A 20,945-nucleotide genomic window follows, 5' to 3' on the forward strand; every position below is an offset into this window, starting at 1 on the left:
GCGTCCAGACCTGCTGAGCCAGGTGCTGAACGGTAAGCCATTTCTACTAGGGAAGCTTGGCCCTATTGGGTTGGTGTTTTCTGGGTAGAGGAGAAGAAAAAGACTGATTTGATGAGGTGCCTATAGGGTCAGGCTGCCTGCACCTTAAATTCTGACTTCATTAATTCTACCATTTATCTACTGGCTACCGACCTTGGGGTGGAGAGTACTTATGTGGATACACAAGTTGTAAGGATTTCCAAAGATAAATAAAGCTCCTGGAACACAGCAGGTACCCAGGAATGACAGGTATGTTTTTATTATAACTTATGTGAAAGTACCTGGCACCTCGGCAATTAATTAAAACATGTTAGCTTTCTTCCCCACCTTTCTCATAAAAGACTCGCCAGATACTTTACCAGTCTTCATGGTCCTACCAGATTCGTGGCTCCTCATTACAGAGAACATTTAAGGGAAGAACCCAAAGTGCCCATTTTGTGCACTTAGCATGCGCTGAGGCATTATTCGGGGTCCTTCTGTCTTCCTTAAGAGCAATAAATCTGCTTTAACAGCAGTTTTGAGAAATTACCAAGAAAGGAAATGATTCAGACATCCCTTTGGCATTCATTAGAGTTTCTGGTCATCACTGCTATTTCAAAGAAGGATTTCTGCTGACTCTGAGTGGCAGCTCAACATTTACTACCAAACAGTAGACAATGGCTCCAGACTCCCAGCCTTCCAGAAGGATTCAGTTCTGGGCATTGACTACCAAGTTCTACCCAGAGTTAAAACCTCAAAGAAGACTACTGTCTGGGAATGTAACTCAGTGGTAGAGTACTTGCCTAGTGTGCAAGAGACTCTGGGTTCAATCCCCAGCACTGCAAGAAACAAAAAAATAAAGCCATGGAACAAAAAGCCCCGTATGGGGGCTGACCCATTGGTATGACATGGTCACTGAGGATCCAGACATAATATGGTCACTGAGGGACAGAGACAGGGTTTGCACTTCTGGTCATAACTCATGCCACCTACAGGCTTGACCCTGAGGGTTGTAAGCATATTTGCATATGTGCTTTTAACGACAAAACATTATGCTGGAAAAGTTGTGGGTGAAGAAGTTGTTCTTATCACCTGTGACATTATATGTCATCTAGACTGTCTTGGTGAGTCAGAGCAATATCGAAAGCATCAGACCCTTTCAATAAATGCTCTGCTCTCCTGGGAAATTTTTTTCAAAAGAAAGAATCTGTGTCTGTCTTTCTGTCTCTTGTGCGCACGCACACACACATACACAATGTAGACAAAGATGTTCACTACTGTGTAATGTATCATTAAAAACACAACTCTGAAAGACATTTATATCCAGTACAAGAGAATGGTTTTAATTTCTGTGGTTTCAGTTACCCACAGTCAACTGTGGTCCAAAAGTACTTAAAAAAAAAATTCCAGAAATAAATAATCAGCGTAACATTGCATGTCATTCTGAGTTGTGTGATGAATTTTGGGCTATGCTACTCTGTCCTGCCCAAGATGTGAATCAACCCTTGTCCAGTGTGTCCACACTGTATATGCTACTCACCCATTAGTCGTTTGTAGCTATCTCAGTTATAAGATTGACTGTCTTGGCATCACAGTGCTTGTGTTAGTGTACTTAATGATGGCCCCAAAGTGTAAGAATAGTGACGCTGGCAATTCAGATACGGCAAAGAGAAGATATGAAGTGTTTTCTTTAAGTGAAAAGGTAAAAGTTCTCAAGTATATGCTGAGGTTGCTTAGATCTATGGTAAGAGTGAATGTTCTTTCTGTGAAATTGTGAAAAAGGAAAAAGAAATTCTTCTAAGTTTTCCTGGGCACCTCAAACCACAAAAGGTATGGCAACAGTGTATGACAAATGCTTAGTTAACATGGAAAAGGCATTAAATTTGTGCATGTACAGGAAAAAACAGCACATATAAGGTTTGGTACTATCTGTGGTTTCAGGCATCCAGTGGCGGTCTTGGAACTTATCCTTCTTGGATAAGGGAGTGCTATTATTTTGATGTGTGTGTGTGTGTGTGTGTGTGTGTGTGTGTGTGTATGTTATTGTGTATATATTATATACATTATACGTATATTATATACACACACAAATAAAATATTGTACACACAAATTACTTTCTGCACAGACAGACACACACACTACTTGAAGAAACACTACAGTGTTCACAGTGCCTAACCCTGGGTGGACAGCTAATGGGGCTAGATGTGCAGGCTTGGTACCCAGAGTCTGCAGTGGACTTTCTGGGTCTGACTCCTGGCTCCATTATTCATCACCCGTGTGACCCTGGTTAGCTACACTCCTTTAGCAATTATTATTGTATTTAATATGTGCCAGTCATTCTTCTTGGTTCCAGGGATATAGGAGGAAGAAACAAAACCCCCCTGTCCTCATGAAGCTCATATTCATAATGTCTTAACTTCTCTATGCCTTGCTTTCTCCATCTGTGAAATAGGGATAATAAGTTCTTACTTCAGAGGGTCGAGAGAGGAGTATGACAAGGATAAAAATGTGAAGTATTTAGAAAAGCACAAGGGATACAATGAGCACCATAGCATGTAGTAGATATTAATACTTAACTTTTTTCCAAATGACCTGTGTTTACTAAATTTTCACTAATGAAAACTATAGAGCAAGTCGAGCTTAAACAATTGAATGCGGTGGTATCCTGTTTCTCTTGCTTTTTCAGAATTGTGCTTTGGAGACTGGGACTTAGAAAGATTGTCTCTTTCTCTATATATTTATAAAATATATGAGTGATGAGGGGGGAAAAGAGAGAAAGAAAACTACTGTTATAAGTAGAAGAAAAGAAATACCTATACACTTAGATCAAAGAGTTTGGTAACCTAGCAGCCCCTTCCTGCCACCCTTGTCCTGAGCACAGTGACAACATGACGTCCCCAGATACACAGCTAGTGCTGGTAACAGTGAGGAGGGCTGGAGCCTTTCTCTCCTCGAGCCTGCATGTTCCTTATGGAATGTACCAACCACCACCCCTTGTCTTCTGGAAGCCCTGAGGTGCCAGAAGTAGCTAGCCCCTGAGCCGGTCATTCCCTCTGACCTAGTAGTTCGTCTCTGTTCCAGAGACCGACCTATGGGGATAACTTAGGAAAAGCAAACAGAGACACAAGCTCAGACATTGAACTTGGCACTATCTGATTTTAGCAATAGGTTGGAAAACGCTCTGATCAACAGCAACTCGGGGATTACTTAACTGTAGATCTACCCCAGCAGATAAAAGCATTGTCAAAATTATAACTGTGAAGACCACAAGGACACAAAAAATATATGTATGATAAAACATTAAGAAAAAACAACCACACAGTGGTGCCATGACTTAACCAAGTAAAAATATACATTGATGTGGCCAGTAGTGGGGGAAAAACAAAAGTAGCTAAAACAGGGTGGTAATATGAGTAATTATTTTTCTTGTACACACTTCCCCATAAGAAATTAAAGTAAGCACGAACCAAAACATTCATAGTCACTGAAGTCAGTTCTTAATGTGGCTTTAAAAAAAATTCCATCCTTTTATCTCAGTCTTTCCTAAATTGGGTGCCATGATAAATTAGAAGTGTTTATTTTGTTATAGGGGGTCAGACAGACAGATGACCGTAGGCAAGGGAGTGGTAAACAGGATTAAGCAAAGCTAAGTGGTTCTTTCTTCCAGGACTTCTCTAATGTTTGTCTCTACTGAGGATTTCTAAAACACAGATACCTTCTCCAAACCAGGAACTCCACCCCCACGACTAATCAGCCCACCCTAATAACCTTCACCATCCTGAGGGTGGAGATACCAGCAAATAACATTCAACCCCACCTATTGTTTGTTTGTTTTTTAAGGGAGATCTCCACTTTAAGTTGTGTCAGTCGGATATAACCGAGTATAGTGCTAATACTTGAAACAAAGGGAAAAAACAGTCAAATAATTTTATTAATCTAAATTCTACTTTTAGGGAGAACAAAGCAACTTTGGGCTCCCACATAGGAAATAAGTTGTCATTGCTAGACTCTGCGATCTGCAGATTCAATGTAGATTCAGATATGGGCTCATCATGTCTATGTTAGACAGCAGGCCCTTAAGGCAGCCAAGGAATTAATGATTGACACTTTCTGAGATCCTTGAGCTATGCTGCCTGTGAAAGGCTGAATTTAAAACTCCTGTTCCAGGTCCTGTGACCTGAGCCCCTCAGCTGTATCTTTGAAGGGGGTGTGGCTGGGCATGGACTGTGGACAGACATGGCTGAGTCCTTGTTCACTGCTTGTCGGCTGCACGGATGTGCAGACCCCAGAGTCCCAAAGACTCTGACACTGGAGAAGATAGCTTTTTCAAGAGGCTGTGCTGGGTCTCAGATGTGGCTCACCAAGTTTGTTTCCTTCTCCCAATCTCACGTGAGGTTTATATAGAAAAGCCTTTTATACCAAAGGGACACTGCATTTTGACATCCTTCCCACATCCCACCAGAGGTACATCTCACTTAAAGATGGATGGGTTCACACTCAGGACCACAGTGTTATATCACAGGTCCCTTTCTTTTTCTTTTTTTTTTAATATGTTGTTTTTAGTTGTAAATGGTCACGATAACTATATTTTATTTATTTATTTTTATTTAGTGCTGAGGATGGAACCCAGTGCCTTGCATGTGTCAGGAGAGCATTGTACCACTAAGTCACAACCCCAGCTCCAGCAGGTCCCATTTATTTGTTCCACTCACAGTCCACATTCCACTTGATGCTTCTGGGAGGAAGCTTCAGGGTTTCGTTGATCTTCTCCAAGACGGTCTGTAGCTTTTGCTTCTGCGCAATCTCTGACTGGGTAACCTCAGCGACATTTAGCTTCTCGCTCTCAAGTTTCTCTGGGTGAGAAGGGAAAAGAGAGCAGCTGTTATCCTGGGCTGCAGACAACCCTAATTCATGCACTTATTCACTCATTCACACACCCACTCACCAAAACAGGGGCCCCCAGTATCTGTAGGGAATTGGTTCCGGGATCCCTCTACACGTACTAAAGCTCGCAGTGCTCAGTCCCCTATATAAAATGGTATAATATTTGCATATAACCTGTGTACATCCTTTCATACATTTCAATCATCTCTAAGCTATTTATATTACCTAATAAAATGTAGATGCTATATGTTGTTATGCTGTGCCATTTGGGGATTAACAAGAAAGAAACATCTGTACATGTCCAGCATAGACGTAATTTTTGTTGAATATTTTGGATCCACACTTAGTTGAACCTGCACAGATACAGAGGGCTAACTGTACTGGCGCCTACCAGGGGAGGGATACTACTGCCCATCTGATGTTGGTACTAGTGGCAGCATTACTGTAAAGCCTTTTGACTGGGTCTTGAACACCCGGGACCACAGAAGGGGGCACTTAACCTATTTTGTCATATGTGAATTCTTGTCCATCATTCTTGGGTGTCTCCCTTCTTTTCAATTCCGTCTTCTCCAAGGGTATCCCTGTGCCAACTGGACAGCCTCTCTGCTTCCCCTGGGCAGAATCAGTCGGGTCCTTATTCAAAACATTCTGTCCATTCCTGTACACGATGTACACATTTGATCATGTCTATCGGATTTGAGCATCTTTCCCTTTAAGGCCCACCTGGAAGGTAACTTATTTGACATATCCTATTTCATCAGTTCTGAGGCACACACTTTTCACATTATAACGTCCCTAAAATCAGGTTCTATCTTAAAAGCGATGGCATCCTACAGCTGCTGCCAGCCAGGTGGAAGACATGAGAGTTATTACTGCCTCCATACAGGTGAACTTGGCCATAGCTCTTGAAATACATCGCCTACTTCTAGAGTCACCTAATTCATTCTCCAAAACTCATTCAGGATTGACAGAACTGACACTCTGAAATGAGTTTAAATGGCTTTCCTCTGTAGTTTTGAGGGCTGCCATACAAACAAATTAAACCTGACATCAGCGGTCCCTTTAGTCCTTACTGTATTTATTTTGAGCAACTGTAGCTTATACAAACCAAGTGCCCCTTGGGTAATCTTTGAAGATGAGGTTGCCCACTGGGGAATGTCTGTGGTTCTGTGATTTATCAATCCTTTTCAGCTTCCCAATAGAACCATTTCAGGTGGGTCCCATCTATGATGCCTGAACAATTCTCTTTCTCTTCCTTTGTTCAAGTCATCCTTCTTCATTCCTGAAGTTCCAGGGATTTAACAAGCATAGATCTAAATGTCTCTCTTGACTGGTATATCTTGAAGAGAACCTGGCTGCCTTTCCCATTTTCAGGCTGAATTCTTATTTTGGATCCTCTCCTACTAAAGAAACAGTAAGCTGTTCCCTGCCCCCCCCCCCCCCCCATTATTTTTAGATGATGTGACTCTCTGATAGATAGAAACCAGTTGTTTTCTTTGTACACTGTAACTACCAGCACTGGGGAGAGGCTGCCCAAACACTGGGCTGAGAAACTTGAGAAGCCCTATATTGGCTTGGAGGAGAAGACTGCTGGGATAGATTAGCAATGACTTGTCTTGGGAGTGGGCCGGGTAGGCGGGGAAGGGAGGAGTGGCATGAGAGCCACTTATTTGCTGGCTTTGCTGTATTACACGTTGTCTATGAATTTTCATATTCATAAGCTTCTGTTGGCATTGGACTTAAGAGTGAAAGGCTTAGGGTTCTGTTTTCTAGGTCAACCATTTTTTCTTGCACTGTTGTCCATTTCATTCTTACTCTTTAAAAATTGGTGTGCCATAGTGAGAAATATACATTTGGTCTTCTCACCCACCCACTTCCTGCCACAGAGATTCTAAGAGCCCTGTGACTTCCTGGATGGAAGCATCTTGTTTTGTTGTGGTTGTGGTTTTGTTTTTGTTCCCCAGTTCCTGAAAGAGCTCTGGAGTGATGAAGGTTGCCAGGGGAACCAACCATGTGATTCAAGCACTGGTACTTTCAGTCCACCTACATCTGAGGGTGGGAGAGCAGGGCACTGAGTCAATCCCCAGTGGCCAAAGCTTCTGGGTTGGTGAACACACCAAGGTGCTCGAGGGTGGTGCACCCAGACAGGGATAGAGGCTCCCTGGCACCTCTGTCGTACTGTACCCTGGGCATTCCTTTCATTCAGCTGTTCCTGAGTTTTATCTTTAGTAATAAACTGGTACCCTCAACTGCCTTCCTGGATTCTGTGAGCCACTTTAGCAAATTATTGAATCAGAGGAGGGATAATGGGGAGCTCTGGTCTATAGGCAGTTGGTCAGAAGTATGGGAGGCCCAGCCCAGACACGTGATTGCCATCCGAGGTGAGGCACTGAGCCCTTTAATCAGTGGGGGGCTCCTTTAGGGTAGTTAGTGACAGAATTAAATTGGAGTCCTCAGATAATTGCTTGGTGTGGAAAACCCACTCATTTGGTGACAGAAGTGTTGCAAGCATAGAGAAATCAATTGGGATTTCTTAGTTTCAACTTTACTCCTTACCTACTAGAGCATGCACTGTTTTTCTCTTTGTACCAATTTTTTTTTTATTTTTAACGAAACTATGATAGTCTAAATTAAATAACTAAAATTGTAATGCATTCTTCCTAGAATTCCATTTTTAGCATCTGCCATTGCTTATTTAGGAGAAGGGTTTTTAAGGCTTTGCTTTATTTCTTTTGCATTATAAAGATTTTAAAAAATTTAATTCTGCTTTTTTTTCTACTTTAGTCATTATATTTTAGGTTATCTTCTTGCTTTTAATTTTCGTTGGATATTTTATCTTAGACATTGATATTGGTATTAAGTGGATTTTCACAGAGAATATATCTCAAAGTAATCTTTATTAACAAACATATAGAAGAGTTCTTCATCTCCCTTTTTTAAAGAAGGAGATTCCCACTCCACATTATATATCCAATGGATTTAAAATCAGCATAATAAGTGACGCAGCACAATTCACAATAGCTAAGATATGGGAGTCAACCTAAGTGCCCTTCAACAGATGAATGGAAATGTGGTATATATACGTAATGGAGTATTATTCAGCCATAAAGAATGACTTTATGATATTTGCCAATAAATGGATGTATCTGGAGACTGTCATGTTAAGTGAAATAATAATAATAATAATAATAATAATAATAATAATAATAATAAGCCAATTCCCCCCAAACCAAAGATCAAATGTTTTTGCTGATACACGGAAGCTAACCCACAAAAAGAGGGGGAGAAGAAGAATAGAAGTTTAGTGGATTAGAAAAAGGAAAATGAGGGAAGGGAGGGGGATTGGAAAAGAAAAGACAGTGGAATGAATATGTAATATGTAATTTTCTATGTATATACATATATATATATATATATATATATATGAATACAGTGAAACTTATCAGCGTGTACATCCGTAAGACTGGGGTCCTAATTAAAGTAAGATATTCCGTGCTTATATATAATTATATCAAAATGAACTCTACTGTCATGTGTAACAAAAAAGAACCAATTAAAAAAATGAGATTTTACTGTGTACATATTTTCACTACTGACTTTTCCCGACACAAATGTATCATGAGTATATTTCTAGGTCAATACACATGTATATATTCATTCTTTAAAAAAACTGCTTACTATGTCATAGGGCCTATTACATATTCAACCATTCCCTTGTAGAGGTATAGCCAAGTTATATCCCATTCTTCCTCTATTTGCAGTAAAATTGCAATAAAAATCCTTTATTATTGCTGATTATTATTGGTAAAAATAGAAGCTATTTCTTTACAGATTTTCTTCTCATATCTAGTCATCTTACCAAATCCTCTCATTATTCTTTTAGAGTCTTCAGCATTTTCTGGGTATGCACAAATAAGACAAAACAGTTACCTCTATTTTGCAAGCTTATGTCACTTATTTCAAAGTGACATTTCAAAATAAAATATTTGAGAAGCTCTTGTGCTATTCCTATCTCTTTCTTTAAAATATTTAAACCTCAAACCAAATACTTCTATAGTTAAATAGCAATTTTATTTAATGCTAACCAAGGATTTAAAGATAATTTCTTTTTCAAGACTCCTAGTTTCCCTCTTTTGTTCTTTTAGGCTAATATTAACTAGCTTTTCGAATTTTCTATGGCTGGAGTTTTATTCTTCTAGGAAACCATTCTTGCATGTTTTCACAGTTTTGCAAATTGCTCATAATTAGTTTTAGCTTCTTACAAAGTAGCAGGTATTATTTCAAAATAGGAAACGATTTAGTAATTTTTCTGATTATTCTGTGACTATTTCAGTTGTCTTAATAACACTGTACTAATGTAATCACCCTTCAAAGAATTAGAATATGTAAAATAATACTCTTTCCAGTATGAGTGACTCCTGAATTTCGAATTTTTTTTTTGCTTAAAAACGAGGAACATTTGGTTAGAAAATTTAAATTGCATCAGAGAATTTGGTCTGTTGACTAATTTGTTGAAATTTGGTTCATGGACATAGTTAGATTCTGTATGAGTTCCATGTGCAGTTGAAAAGAAATACACACTCTGGTATTTCTTTTCCCACTCTGGTTTGTAGGTGTATTCTATGCTATATGCAGGCCAGATTTAGTTAATTACATTGTCCAAACTTTCTCTATCTTTATGAACTTTCTCTTAACATATTAGGAGAAGTGTATTAAAGATCTACCACTGTGATAGTGGATTTGTCAAGTTCTTCTTGAAATAATGATTGGATTTTTTTGTTTTTATAAGTACCTTATAATTATACATAATAGTGGAATTCATTGTGATATATTCATACATGCACATAGCATAATTTCCTCTAATTCTCCAGTACTTTCCCTTTCTTCCTACTTCCCTTTCCCTCTTTCTCTACTCTTCTACTTATTTGTATGTATTTTTTTTTCCCTTGGTGCATTATAATTATACATAAAAATTGGATTTATTTTGGCATATTCACACATGCGTATAGGATGATTTGGGTCAATTTTATTCCATAGTTGTTTTCCTGTACCTCCCTTCCTCCCTTGTTCTCCTACTTTTCTCCCTTCTGTTGTTGTGAGATATCACTTAAAAAAAAATTCCTTTTTTTCTCTCTCTAGTTTCTGCACATGAGGGGAGATGTTTGACCCGTGACTTTGAGTCTGGCTTATTTCATTTAGCATGATGTTCTCCAGTTTCATCCATTTTCCTGCAACTGATGTAATTTCATTCTTATTTAAGGCTGCCATTGTGTATATGTACCACATTTTCTTTATCCATGCATCTGCTGACGTACAGTTCCATAACTTGGCTATTGTGAATTGTACTGCATTACATATTGGAAAGCACACATCTCTATAGTGCTGATTTCAGTTCTTCTTGGTAATTACTGAGTGAAATAACTGGGCCATATGGTAGATCCACATTCCTAGTCTTTTGAGGAATCTCCATACTGATTTTCACAGTTGTGCTAATTTGCAGACCTGCTAGCAATGTATAAGCGTTCCTTTCTTGCCATATCCTCAACGGCATTTATTATTATTTGTATTCCTGATGGTTGCTATGCTAACTGGAATGATACAAAATCTCAGTGTAGTTTTGATTTTAATTTCCCTGACTACTAAGGATACTGAATATTTTTCCATGTTTGTCAGCCATTTAATTTCTTCTTTTGAGAAATGCCTGTTTAGTTTATTTGCCCATTTATTAATTGGGGTATTTGTTCTCTTGGTGTTAAGTTTTTTTTTTTTTTTGAGTTCTGTATGTATTCTGGGATAGGAAGAGTAACTGCAAAGATTTTCTCCCATTCAATCGACTCTTTCTTCATGTTCTTGTTTCCTTTGCTGCACGAGAAGCTTTTAAACTTGATGCCATCCCATTTATTGATTCTTAGTTTGATTTCTTGTGCTTTAAGGTTCTTGTTATGTTCATGCCTGTGCCAACAGGTTGGAGTGTTGACCTTGTTTTCTTCTCGCAGTTGTATAGTTACTGGTCTAATTCCTGGGTTGTCATTCACTTTGAGTTGGCTTTTGGGCAGGGTGGCAGATAGAGGTATAGTTTCATCCTACAAATTGTTATCCCATTTTCCCAGCACCATTTGTTAAGAAGATTGTCTTCACTTCACTTTTATCACCCTTGCAAAAATGAGATGACCATATACGTGTGGGTTTGTCTCGTCTTCTGGTCTATTCCACTGGTCTTCATATACAGATATAAATTTTATGCCAGTACAGTGCTGGATTTGTTACTCTAGCCCTCTGGTATAATTTGAGGTTGGGTATTATGATGTCTTTAGCTTTGTTCTTGTTGCTCGGGATTGCTTTAGCTATTCTGGGTATTTTATTCTTCAAATGAATTTTAGGGACTGTTTTCTTTAGTTCTGGGAAGAATATCATTGGAATTTTGATGGGGAATGCACTGAATCTGTATATTGCTTTTGGTAGTATGACCATTTTAACAATATTAACTCAGCCTATCCAAGAACGTGGAAGCGCTTTCCATCTTCTAATATCTTCTTCAATGTCTTTCTTCAGTGTTTTAAAATTTTCATTATAGAGGTCTTTCACCTCATTGATTAGAGTTATTTCCAGGTGGTCTTTTTTTTTTGTTATTGGTGTATAGGAAAGTTATTGATTTTTGTATGCTGATCTGCTACTTTACTGAATTTATCAACTCTCAAAGTCTTCTGGTGGAGTTTTGTGGGTCTTCTAAGTATAGAATCATTTCATTGGCAAACAACAATAATTTGACTTCTTCTCCTATTTGTATCCCTTTAATTTCCTGATTCTATCTAATTTCTCTGTCTAAAATTTCAAGAATTATAATGAATAGGAATGCTAAGTATGAACGTCTTTGTCTTATTTCTGATTTTAGAAGAAATACTTTTAGTTTTTCCCCATTCAGTAGGATGTTGGCTTTGGGTTTGCCATATGTAGCTCTTGTGATGTTTAGCGGAGTTCCTTCTATCCCTAGTATTTTCAGAGCTATTAACATGAATGGGTGCTGAATTTTGTTGCTTTTTCTATATCTGTTGAGTTGATTATGTAAATTCTGTCCTATTTATGTGATGAGCTACATTTATTGATTCATGAATACTGAACTAACCTTATATTCCTGGAATGAAATCAACTTGATCATGGTTTACAAACTTCTTAATGTGTTTTTTAAATGTGGAGTACTAAAGTTTTATTAATGAATTTTGCATCTCTGTGCATCAAGGATATTGGTCTATACTTTTTTTCTTTGGATGTGTCCTTATCTGGTCTTGGTATCAGGGTGATTCTGGCTTCATAGAATGAATTTGAGAGTGTTGCCCTTTCTACTTCATGGAATAATTTGAGGAGGGTTGGTATTAGTTCATGGTTTTTAAAATTTTAATATATTTGATACACAGAGGTGCACTGAAGTTTAAATTTTCTGTATTTTTCTATTAATTTTAATTGTTTATCAATCTACTCTGTAGTAAGACACTTTTTGTCTGAAAGGCAATTTTGCATTCTTTTAATCAGTATTAGTCTAGCATGGGTCATTATTTCCACCCTTTTTCTTTCTTTTTGTGTTCTCATTTATTAAAACTGTCTCTTGTACTTAGAATTTAGCAATATTTTGTTGTGCTATTTAGTCTGATCATCTTTGTCTTTTAAGTGGATAAAGTCAATGGTTTTAATTTCAGATTCAACTCTACCAGCTTGTTTTGAACTTTCTAGTTATTTTGCTTTTCCACTTCTTTCTCCCTTTGCCATCCTTGCCTTCTTTTGGATTAAGGTTTTTAGTCCTCATTCCTTTCTCTCCCTCATGGTGGCAAGGAGGCTACACATTCTTCCTACCATTTTACTGGCTACAATAAAAAAAATATGCATAGTTCAAGTCTTAATTAGAATCTTTATTTATATGTTGAACAACACAACCCCCTCAGCTCACGCTGACTCTAATCACGTTTCCTCACTTATATCTACAGTCGTATGGAATTCTATTTTCATTTTTTAAATTTAACAAATCAGACATTATTGTGATTATTTTATGTTTGTTCAGTTATGGCTTTTATCTACCCACCACAGTGATCTTATTGTTCTTTTTTCCCCCCTAATTGCATTTTACATCTTTCTTTTGGACTCACCTTTCTTACTCTTACTATACCTTCTTTTTTTTTGGTAGTGGGAATTGAACTCAAGGGGTCCTTTACACTGAGCTACATCCCCAGCCTTTTTTATTTTAAGACAGGGTCTCATTAAGTTTCTTAGGGACTCACTAAGTTGCTGGGGCTGGCCTTGAACTTGAGATCCTCCTGCCTCAGCCTCCCACATTGCTGTGATTATAGGCATAAGCCACTGTGCCCAGCTCTACGTACATTCTTTCATTAATTCTAGAAAATTCCCATTCATTATGTCTTTTCTTTTCCTTGTAGAATTCCAATTGGTAATAGGTTGGATATTGTTAGAATGATGTCTGTTTTAATTTTTCTTTCTCATTTTTTACTCTGTAGCTTGCTATATACTGCATTCCGGGTGATTTCTTCCAGCTCATTAATGCTTTCTTCGGCTGTGTCTAATCCACTGAGGTTTCTAATATCATTACGTGTTTTTCCATTTCTAGAAATTATATTCATTTTCACATGTACCTGTTCAGTTTTGATAGTTTCTTCTTCTTTTACCATCCTTTTAATAGGTTCTTAAAACAAGTCGAACATGCTTATTTTGTATTCTATTATTGAAGAACTTCTAATATAGTATTTGTGAGGTAACTATAGTTCAGCATTTCTGTTGCCATTGTTCATAGTGACTTTCTACTCATATCTTTGGTGATTCCTAATTTTGAATTCATTTTCCTTAGAGAAACTCCTTGGGAGTTCTTTGTTGCCTGGGTTTTGGGTTTAGAGCTCATTTGTCTTTAAAGGAAGGAAATATATTTCCTTTTGGCTTGGACCACTGGTGACCTGGGATGACTTTTAACTCTATTTCCAGCTTAGGACTTTAAAAAAAAACCTCTTTTTTTCATTAAAATATTTTTACTAGTGCATTATAGTTATACATATTCATGGGGTTCATTTTGACAATATTCATAAATGCATATAAGATAATTAGCTCCATTTCAATCCCCAGTACTAACCCCTATCCTCCCTTTCTCCTTCCCTCAATTCCCTTTCTCTACTCTACTGGTCCTCTATTAATTTTTTAATTGGTGTATTATAGTAATAGATAAAAGTGAAATTTATTGTGCTGTATTATACATGTACATAGAGTAGTCTAGTAAATTTCATTCTGCAGTTCCTGCCCTTTCTCATCTCTCCCCCTCAAACCTTTTTCTCTATTCCACTGTACTCCCTTCTGTTTTCACAAGATCACCCTTTTAAAATTCCTTACTTCTCTCTTGACTTTCTGAGTCTGGCTTATTTCACTTAGCAAGATGTTCTCCAGTTCCATCCATATGCAAGCAAATGACATAATTTCATTCTTCTTTACACAAAATAAAATTTCATTGTGTGTGTGTGTGTGTGTGTGTGTGTGTATCTCACATTTTATTTATCTATTCTTCCACTGAGGGACACCTAAACTGGTTCCATAACTTGGCTATTATGAATTGTGTTGCAATAAACAGTGGTATGCATTCATCACTACAGTATGCAGATTTTAGTCCTTTTGGATAAATACCAAGGAGAAGATAGCTGGTCATATGATGATTCCATTCTTAGTCTTTTGAGGAATCTGAATACTACTTTCCAAAGTGGTTATACTAATTTGTAGTCTCATCAACAATGTGAGTATCTTTCTCCCATAACCTCCCCAGCATTCATTGTTATTTGTATTCTTGATGATTTCTAATCTAACTGGACTGAGATAAAATCTCAGTGTATTTTTGATTTGCATTTTCCTAATTACTAACGATGTTGAACATATTTTCATATATTTATTGGCCATTTACATTTCTTCTTTTGAGAAATGCCTATTTAATTAATTTGCCTATTTTTTAATTAGGTTTTTTTGAGTTCTTTATATATTCTGGATAGTAATCTCCTGTTGGAAGAGTATCTAGCTCTGGACTTTTAATGCCACATTTGCAGTGTAAATCCTATCCCTAAATCCATGAGAATACAGAATTTGATAAAGAATTATCAGGGGCAGATTCTCCTTTTCTCCCCCTCTCTCCACTCTTTTTCTTTTTTGTTTCATTTACACCCAAGGCTGAGATAAAGAGAGAGGCAATAAGGATAAATATTTAAGTCATGATTTTCTAGTCTCCCCAACTGAAAGCGCTTTCCTTCAAAGACTGGCTTTATTCACTGGTCTCTGATCCAATCCCCTTTCCTGCTTGGACTTGAATCAGGCTTTGTCTGCTGACGTGGATGTATAACCCATTACACCTCAGGCAGCAAACTATTAGGAATTAGCACTTATTCCATTGGATTTACACTTCCTTGTTGCTTTTGAAACCAGAGGAATTTCTTCCCCTTTCAAACCAGTTTAGTCATGGCATATGAAAATGTTTTTAAAGGCTTATCTGGCTTTGTAAAGTGTGCTCTACTAAGATTTGTCTGAACATCTAGTCATCGTAGTGTTGAAAATAGAAATCTGCTTTCATCTCTTATTACAATAACTGGAATCTCTAAAATACTTATGGTATCAGTCCTTATTTCTGACTCGTTCCTAATGCCATGTCTTTGAAATGCCATTCTTTAATATGCTCACTGTTAGGTTTTGTTTAATGGTCTTTACCATATCTAGTAGTTTTCTTTCCTTCCTGTTTTATTTGGGATAGCTGCTATTGAAATGTATCAAATATTATTTAATATCAACTGATAGATTAATTCAGTTTCACTCTAAAATATACTTGCCCTCAAGTACTTTTTATGAGCATGGAAAAAATCCAAGCTATTGAGCTGAGGTTGTGGCTCAGCGGTAGAGCGTTTGCCTAGCATACATGAGGCACTGGGTTTGATACCCAGCACTACATTAAAACAAAACAAAAAAAACAACAACAACAACAAAAAAAACTAAATAGACAAAATAAAGGTATTGTGTTCATCTAAAAATATTTTTTAAAAAATCCAAGCCATGAAGATTGTTTATTCATTTCATTGCAGCCCCCACATCCCCTGGTCCCATTCTATAGAGAGAATTACCAGAGATAGTCTACACATACACACGTGTAAGTATGAAATATGTCCCTTACACATACACAGAGGGATATTACACAAGTGGTTCTGTGCCACGTTTCTTCTTTTTCTCTTTTGTTAAACAAACTTAGATATTTTAAGATGGGTGTAGTGGTACATGCCTATAATCTCAGTGGCTTGGGAGACTGAGGCAAGAAGATCCCAAGTTCAAGGCCAGCCTCAGCAATTTGGTGAGGCCCTAAGCATCTTAGCAAGACTCTGTCTCAAAATAAAAAATAAAAAGGGCTTTCATCTGTCTTTTGAGTTTTGGGGGGACAAGAAAACCCCTCCTACAGTCTAAGCGCAGCAATATGTATTATCTTCGACAACTGTAGAACCGATGAGAATTATAACAGGACCACCTTAGGGCAGTGCCACCCAACAGAACTTTGGCTGTGATGGAAATGTGCATTTCTTCACTGTCCAATATGGCAGCCACTAGCCACATTTGGTTACTGAGAACCTGAAATGTATCCATTGTGATGGAGGAAATGGATTTTTAATTTTAATTACTTTCAACAGCTACACATGGCTAGGGTTATTGTATTGAACAGCTTGGCCACAGAGGCTTATAAGTCATCCTCCTGGTTTCACACAAAAGTGATCTGAGCTGCAGAGATCCGTGCTAGTAGTGGAACCAAGACTGGGAACTCAGATGTCCTGTCTGCCTCTTCATTCCTGTCTCCATTTTAGCTCCTTCAGCCCAAGTACTTTTGGGCATGGGAAGCAACCCTCAAAGCCAGTGAGATCAAGTTCTTCAAGAAGCTGGGCCTCCTGGGTTTTGTGGAGTCAGTGCCACTCAACACCTCCACATGGAGTCAGCCTGCTTTTCTCTAGCTGCTACAATCCTAGGACTTCTTAAGCCTCTCCCCATCCACACTGCGTCAACTCTAGTCCAGCATCACTCCTGCCTCACAGGGAAATGCTTTACTGGTGTTTCCTCCAGCGCCTCTCTGTAGCCTTCCTGCTGCTCCCAGGTTATCTCCCTAAGGCCCCATTCCTCACCATGTCCCTTTGCTCATAAGCCATCAGGAGTTACCACTGCTCAGTCAATAGTCCACAACTCCTAGTTTCTTGTCCTCTGTTAGGTGGGAGTCATTGTTATTTTAAATGAATTTTTAATGGTTTTTAGATTTACTGCTGATGGCTTCCATTATATAGTGCATTTGGTCCTGGATAACACTGTGCATGTGACAATTAACTAAACTCCACACTTTTTTTTTTTTTTGTTTTATCTCACTAGTTTTTTCCCCAGTGTCCTTCCTCTTCCTGTCCCAGGAAATGGTCCAGCATGCCACTGTTCTTCATGTCTCCTTAGGCTCTTCTGGTCTGTGAGCTTTTCAGACTTTCCTTGTTTTTTTGTGACCTTGATATTTTGAGGAGTGTTTTTTTTTTTTTTTTTTTTTTTTTTTTTTTATCATGGGTAGACTGGAACTGTGGGCTTGGGGAAGAAAAACCACAGAGGTGATGTCCCTTTTGTCATACCCTTCCCAGTCCCACTACTTCCCCACTCTAATCAGTGACGGCCAGTCACTCAAGGGAAGGGAGGTATCTCTACCTCCTTGAAGGGGTCATTTCTACAGAAATTAGTTAGAATTATCTTGGAAGGAAGAGTTATCTTTTGCTCCCATTTACTTACTTATTTACTTACAGAAGTATAGATTAAGGGTATTTATTTTAGACTTTGGGTTATAATTCTATTGTTATTCCTGCTCCCCAGCTCATTCCAACTCTGGCCATTGGGAACTCTTGCACACTGGTCTTGGACATTTTCAACTAGTAGCCCCATAGATGTATGTTTTATTTATTTTTTTCTTAGCACTTCCTTTTGGCACTTCAAATGCTGCAGGCTCATCTTCTATAGTCCCTGCCCGGCCTTGGAATAAGCCCTAGTTCCTGTTATTGGAGGATGGTGTTAGGAACCAAGATCTAGGTGCTGAATCTCATCTTGGTTGTGAGGCATCCATTCCACTCAGCTGATCCTGATGGGCCCCTGCCCACCTGCCCCTTGTCTCTTCAACATCCTCCCTTTACCCACAGTGAAGTCAGCTGGGGCTACCCGGCAACTCTTGTGGTACTGGCTAGAATGTTCTCCTTCCTGATCTGTTGAAGTTCTCCTTCTGTAAGGCTTTATTCAAAATAGGCCTCTTCCAGGACAGCCTTTCCCAGACACCTACTGGATTTCTCATAGCCCTTGGGGCAACCAGGTTGTGAGTTACCTCAAGACAGCACTATGTCATATGTACTTTTATATCCCTAAACTCAGCAGTGAGCATGAGGCAAGGCAAATGGAGTTTGCTCAGTGAATATTACTTGACTAGGTTAAGAAAAGTGGGTATATCAGAGGAAAAAAAAAAAAACCCTACACACATAAACACAACAAAAATTCCTCCTATAGAAATTTTATGCCTAAGGGCCTTCTTGGTCTCACACCCGAAGATGTCCTATTTTAGTCATATGCTATTGTGAAAACCAGAAGGAAGAACCTTGTCACCTTAGGACTCTCATCCCTCAAAACAGGTCTTGTCTGTTCTCAGCAGATGCATATATTCAAAGATTAGGATCAGTGGAAAAAAACACCATAAAGACACTCAACTCAGGAAACCTCAATAAGGAGCAGGCTGTGGCTCATGTTCAAATGAACTGATTAATTAGGTTGTGTAGGCATATCCTGGAATTGCTTATTTCCTGTCTCTCTTACTTCATGTGTTGCCTGCATGTTGGGGATACAAATATGAAGTAACCATGGTTAGGGCTGTGTAACTGAGATACTGGGAAATGTCCCAACTTTGAATGATTCTGTGACTTTCTTCTCTCATGGGCAAAGAAGAGCCTCTGAGGAAACAGAATGTTGCCTCTGTCAATCATCCCCAAAGCCTGTAATCCCGGGACAAGAATGAGATAATCTTTGGCATGGCAGAGGGAGGCACTTCCTCCACACTTAGGGGTTGGAAGCTCTTGTTCTGAGGGATGCAAAGGACTGCAGCTCAACCTGTAGAAGGATGGAGTGTGCATCCTGAGAAGGCTACCCGCTCGGGCCACAGCTGATGTCGTCCCAGTAACATGGAAAGTACATACAGATGGCTCACATCAGGAGGAACAGCCTCCACAGTGGGGGCTGTTGTACCCTCTGGACAATGTTGATGCCCCTTTCTAGAACTCTCTGGCCTTATCTGTGTTTACCTGCAGCTGCAGTCAGCTTTTACACACTGCAGGTTTCCACCTCTAGCCCAAGGTTTGCTCTTCTGCCATGATATGAGTGCAGCCTGGAGGTTTTAGTTTCTGCACGGGTAACCCTCAGTCTCAGGATGATGGGAGCCATGGATGAGTGCTCTTGTCTCCCTGTCCTGGGAAGGGTGCTTTTAAGGTGTAATGTTACCTGGTTCCTCAGGGGGCCGCGTTGCAAACAGAGCTGCCAACTCTATTCATGTACTTTTTTTGGGGGGGTACTGGGGATTGAACTCAGGCATTCAACCACTGTGCCACATCCCCAGCCCTATTTTGTATTTTATTTAGAGACAAGGTCTCACTGAGTTGCTTAAGGCTTCACTAAGTTGCTGAGGCTGGCTTTGGACTTGGAATCCTCCTGTCTCAGCTTCCTGAGCTGCTGGGATTACAGGCATGCATCACTGTGCCCAGCTTGTTAATGCACTCTTAACGGGCATCTCTCTCCCCTTCTTATTACTTACTTGGTTATCTGTACTTTATTTGTGTAGAGCTGGGGACTGAACCCAGGGTCTCATGCATGCTGGGCATGATCTCTACCACTGAGCTACATCCCTGATCCCTAGTTATCTGTCCTTTCTAAGATCCCATTCCATGAAACTTCCTCCACCAGGTCCTTGTCTCAGCATCTGTTTTTGGAAAACCTAAATGAAGATCTGTTGTCAAGGAAAGTGAGTAGACCCAGAAAACATAAGCCTTAATGGGGAAGCTAGATCCGGTAGCTAGGAAAGAAGGACTGAGGAGAGGTTATTCCCAGGGAACCTACCAGAAATGCCTGGGGCTCTGAGAGGGCTGTTTTCCTATAAGCAGTCCAGACACTGCTGCTGAGCAAGGAGCCTCTGGCCACACAAAGATCCAGCAGGTCTGATGCTGCTTCCCACAGGGCTCCTGACCAAAGCACACCCAGCTGCTCCTGGTGAGCAGAATCCAGGCACCGTCTCCAGGGTGCAAGCCTGTCCAGACTTTACCAACACAGTGAGTACTCTCAACCCCCTGCTCATTTTTAGGCCCCAAGCCTTCACTCCATGATGTCGCCAATATGGCTTCCCGAACCACCTACCCCTGTCCTAATGTCTGAGGTGTATGTGCTCCTGGACTACCCGAGCCCCTAGGCCACTCCCATTATCTTCCAAGGGCTGGTGTTTCATAGTTTAATAATCTCACACTCCAGTCCCTCCTAGTTTTCATGCCCAACCAACTCGGTATAGAGGACACTCAAGCCCCAGGACATTGGAAACTGAATTCCTTCCTTTTTTTTTTCCTTCCTTCTTTTTTTTTTTTTTGTATTAATGAGGTGCACTTTACCACTGTGCCACACCCTCAGCCCCTTTTATATTTGTGACAGGATCTCACTAAGTTGCTCTCAGCAACTTGGGAGGCTGAGGCAAGAGAAAAAGACAGCCTCAACAACTTGCCGAAGTCCAAAGCAATTTAGCAAGACCCTGTCTTAAGAATAAATAAACAAATAAAAAAAGGGCTGGGGATGTGGCTCTGTGGTTAGGCAACCCTGGGTTCAATCTCTGGTACCTCCCTGCCCCAGAAAAAGTAAATAATGATAGTATTAAATTATAATCCAAAGTATAAAATATCTTTATGTCTATCTTGATATAATTAAGTAGCTAAAAAAAGTAAATAAATGGAATTCCTTA

At 39.2% G+C, this 20,945-nt stretch overlaps 1 protein-coding gene and 1 non-coding gene across 2 annotated transcripts in view; one reads left to right on the forward strand and one right to left on the reverse strand.

The window, feature by feature from the left end:
• Nucleotides 1–20,945, reverse strand: part of Parva (parvin alpha) — a 150,734-nt gene that overhangs the window by 26,080 nt on the left and 103,709 nt on the right. Inside the window, exon 5 of the mRNA XM_027942329.3 lies at nt 4,732–4,872. Coding sequence (XP_027798130.1) covers nt 4,732–4,872 — 141 coding nt within the window. The remainder of the gene's footprint in view (nt 1–4,731; nt 4,873–20,945) is intronic.
• Trnat-agu (transfer RNA threonine (anticodon AGU)) lies at nt 791–863 on the forward strand. The gene has a single exon. It is a non-coding gene; the product is annotated as a tRNA-Thr (tRNA).

The sequence above is a fragment of the Marmota flaviventris genome, chromosome 9 (assembly GCF_047511675.1).
Source record: "Marmota flaviventris isolate mMarFla1 chromosome 9, mMarFla1.hap1, whole genome shotgun sequence".
Taxonomy (NCBI): Eukaryota; Metazoa; Chordata; class Mammalia; order Rodentia; family Sciuridae; genus Marmota; species Marmota flaviventris.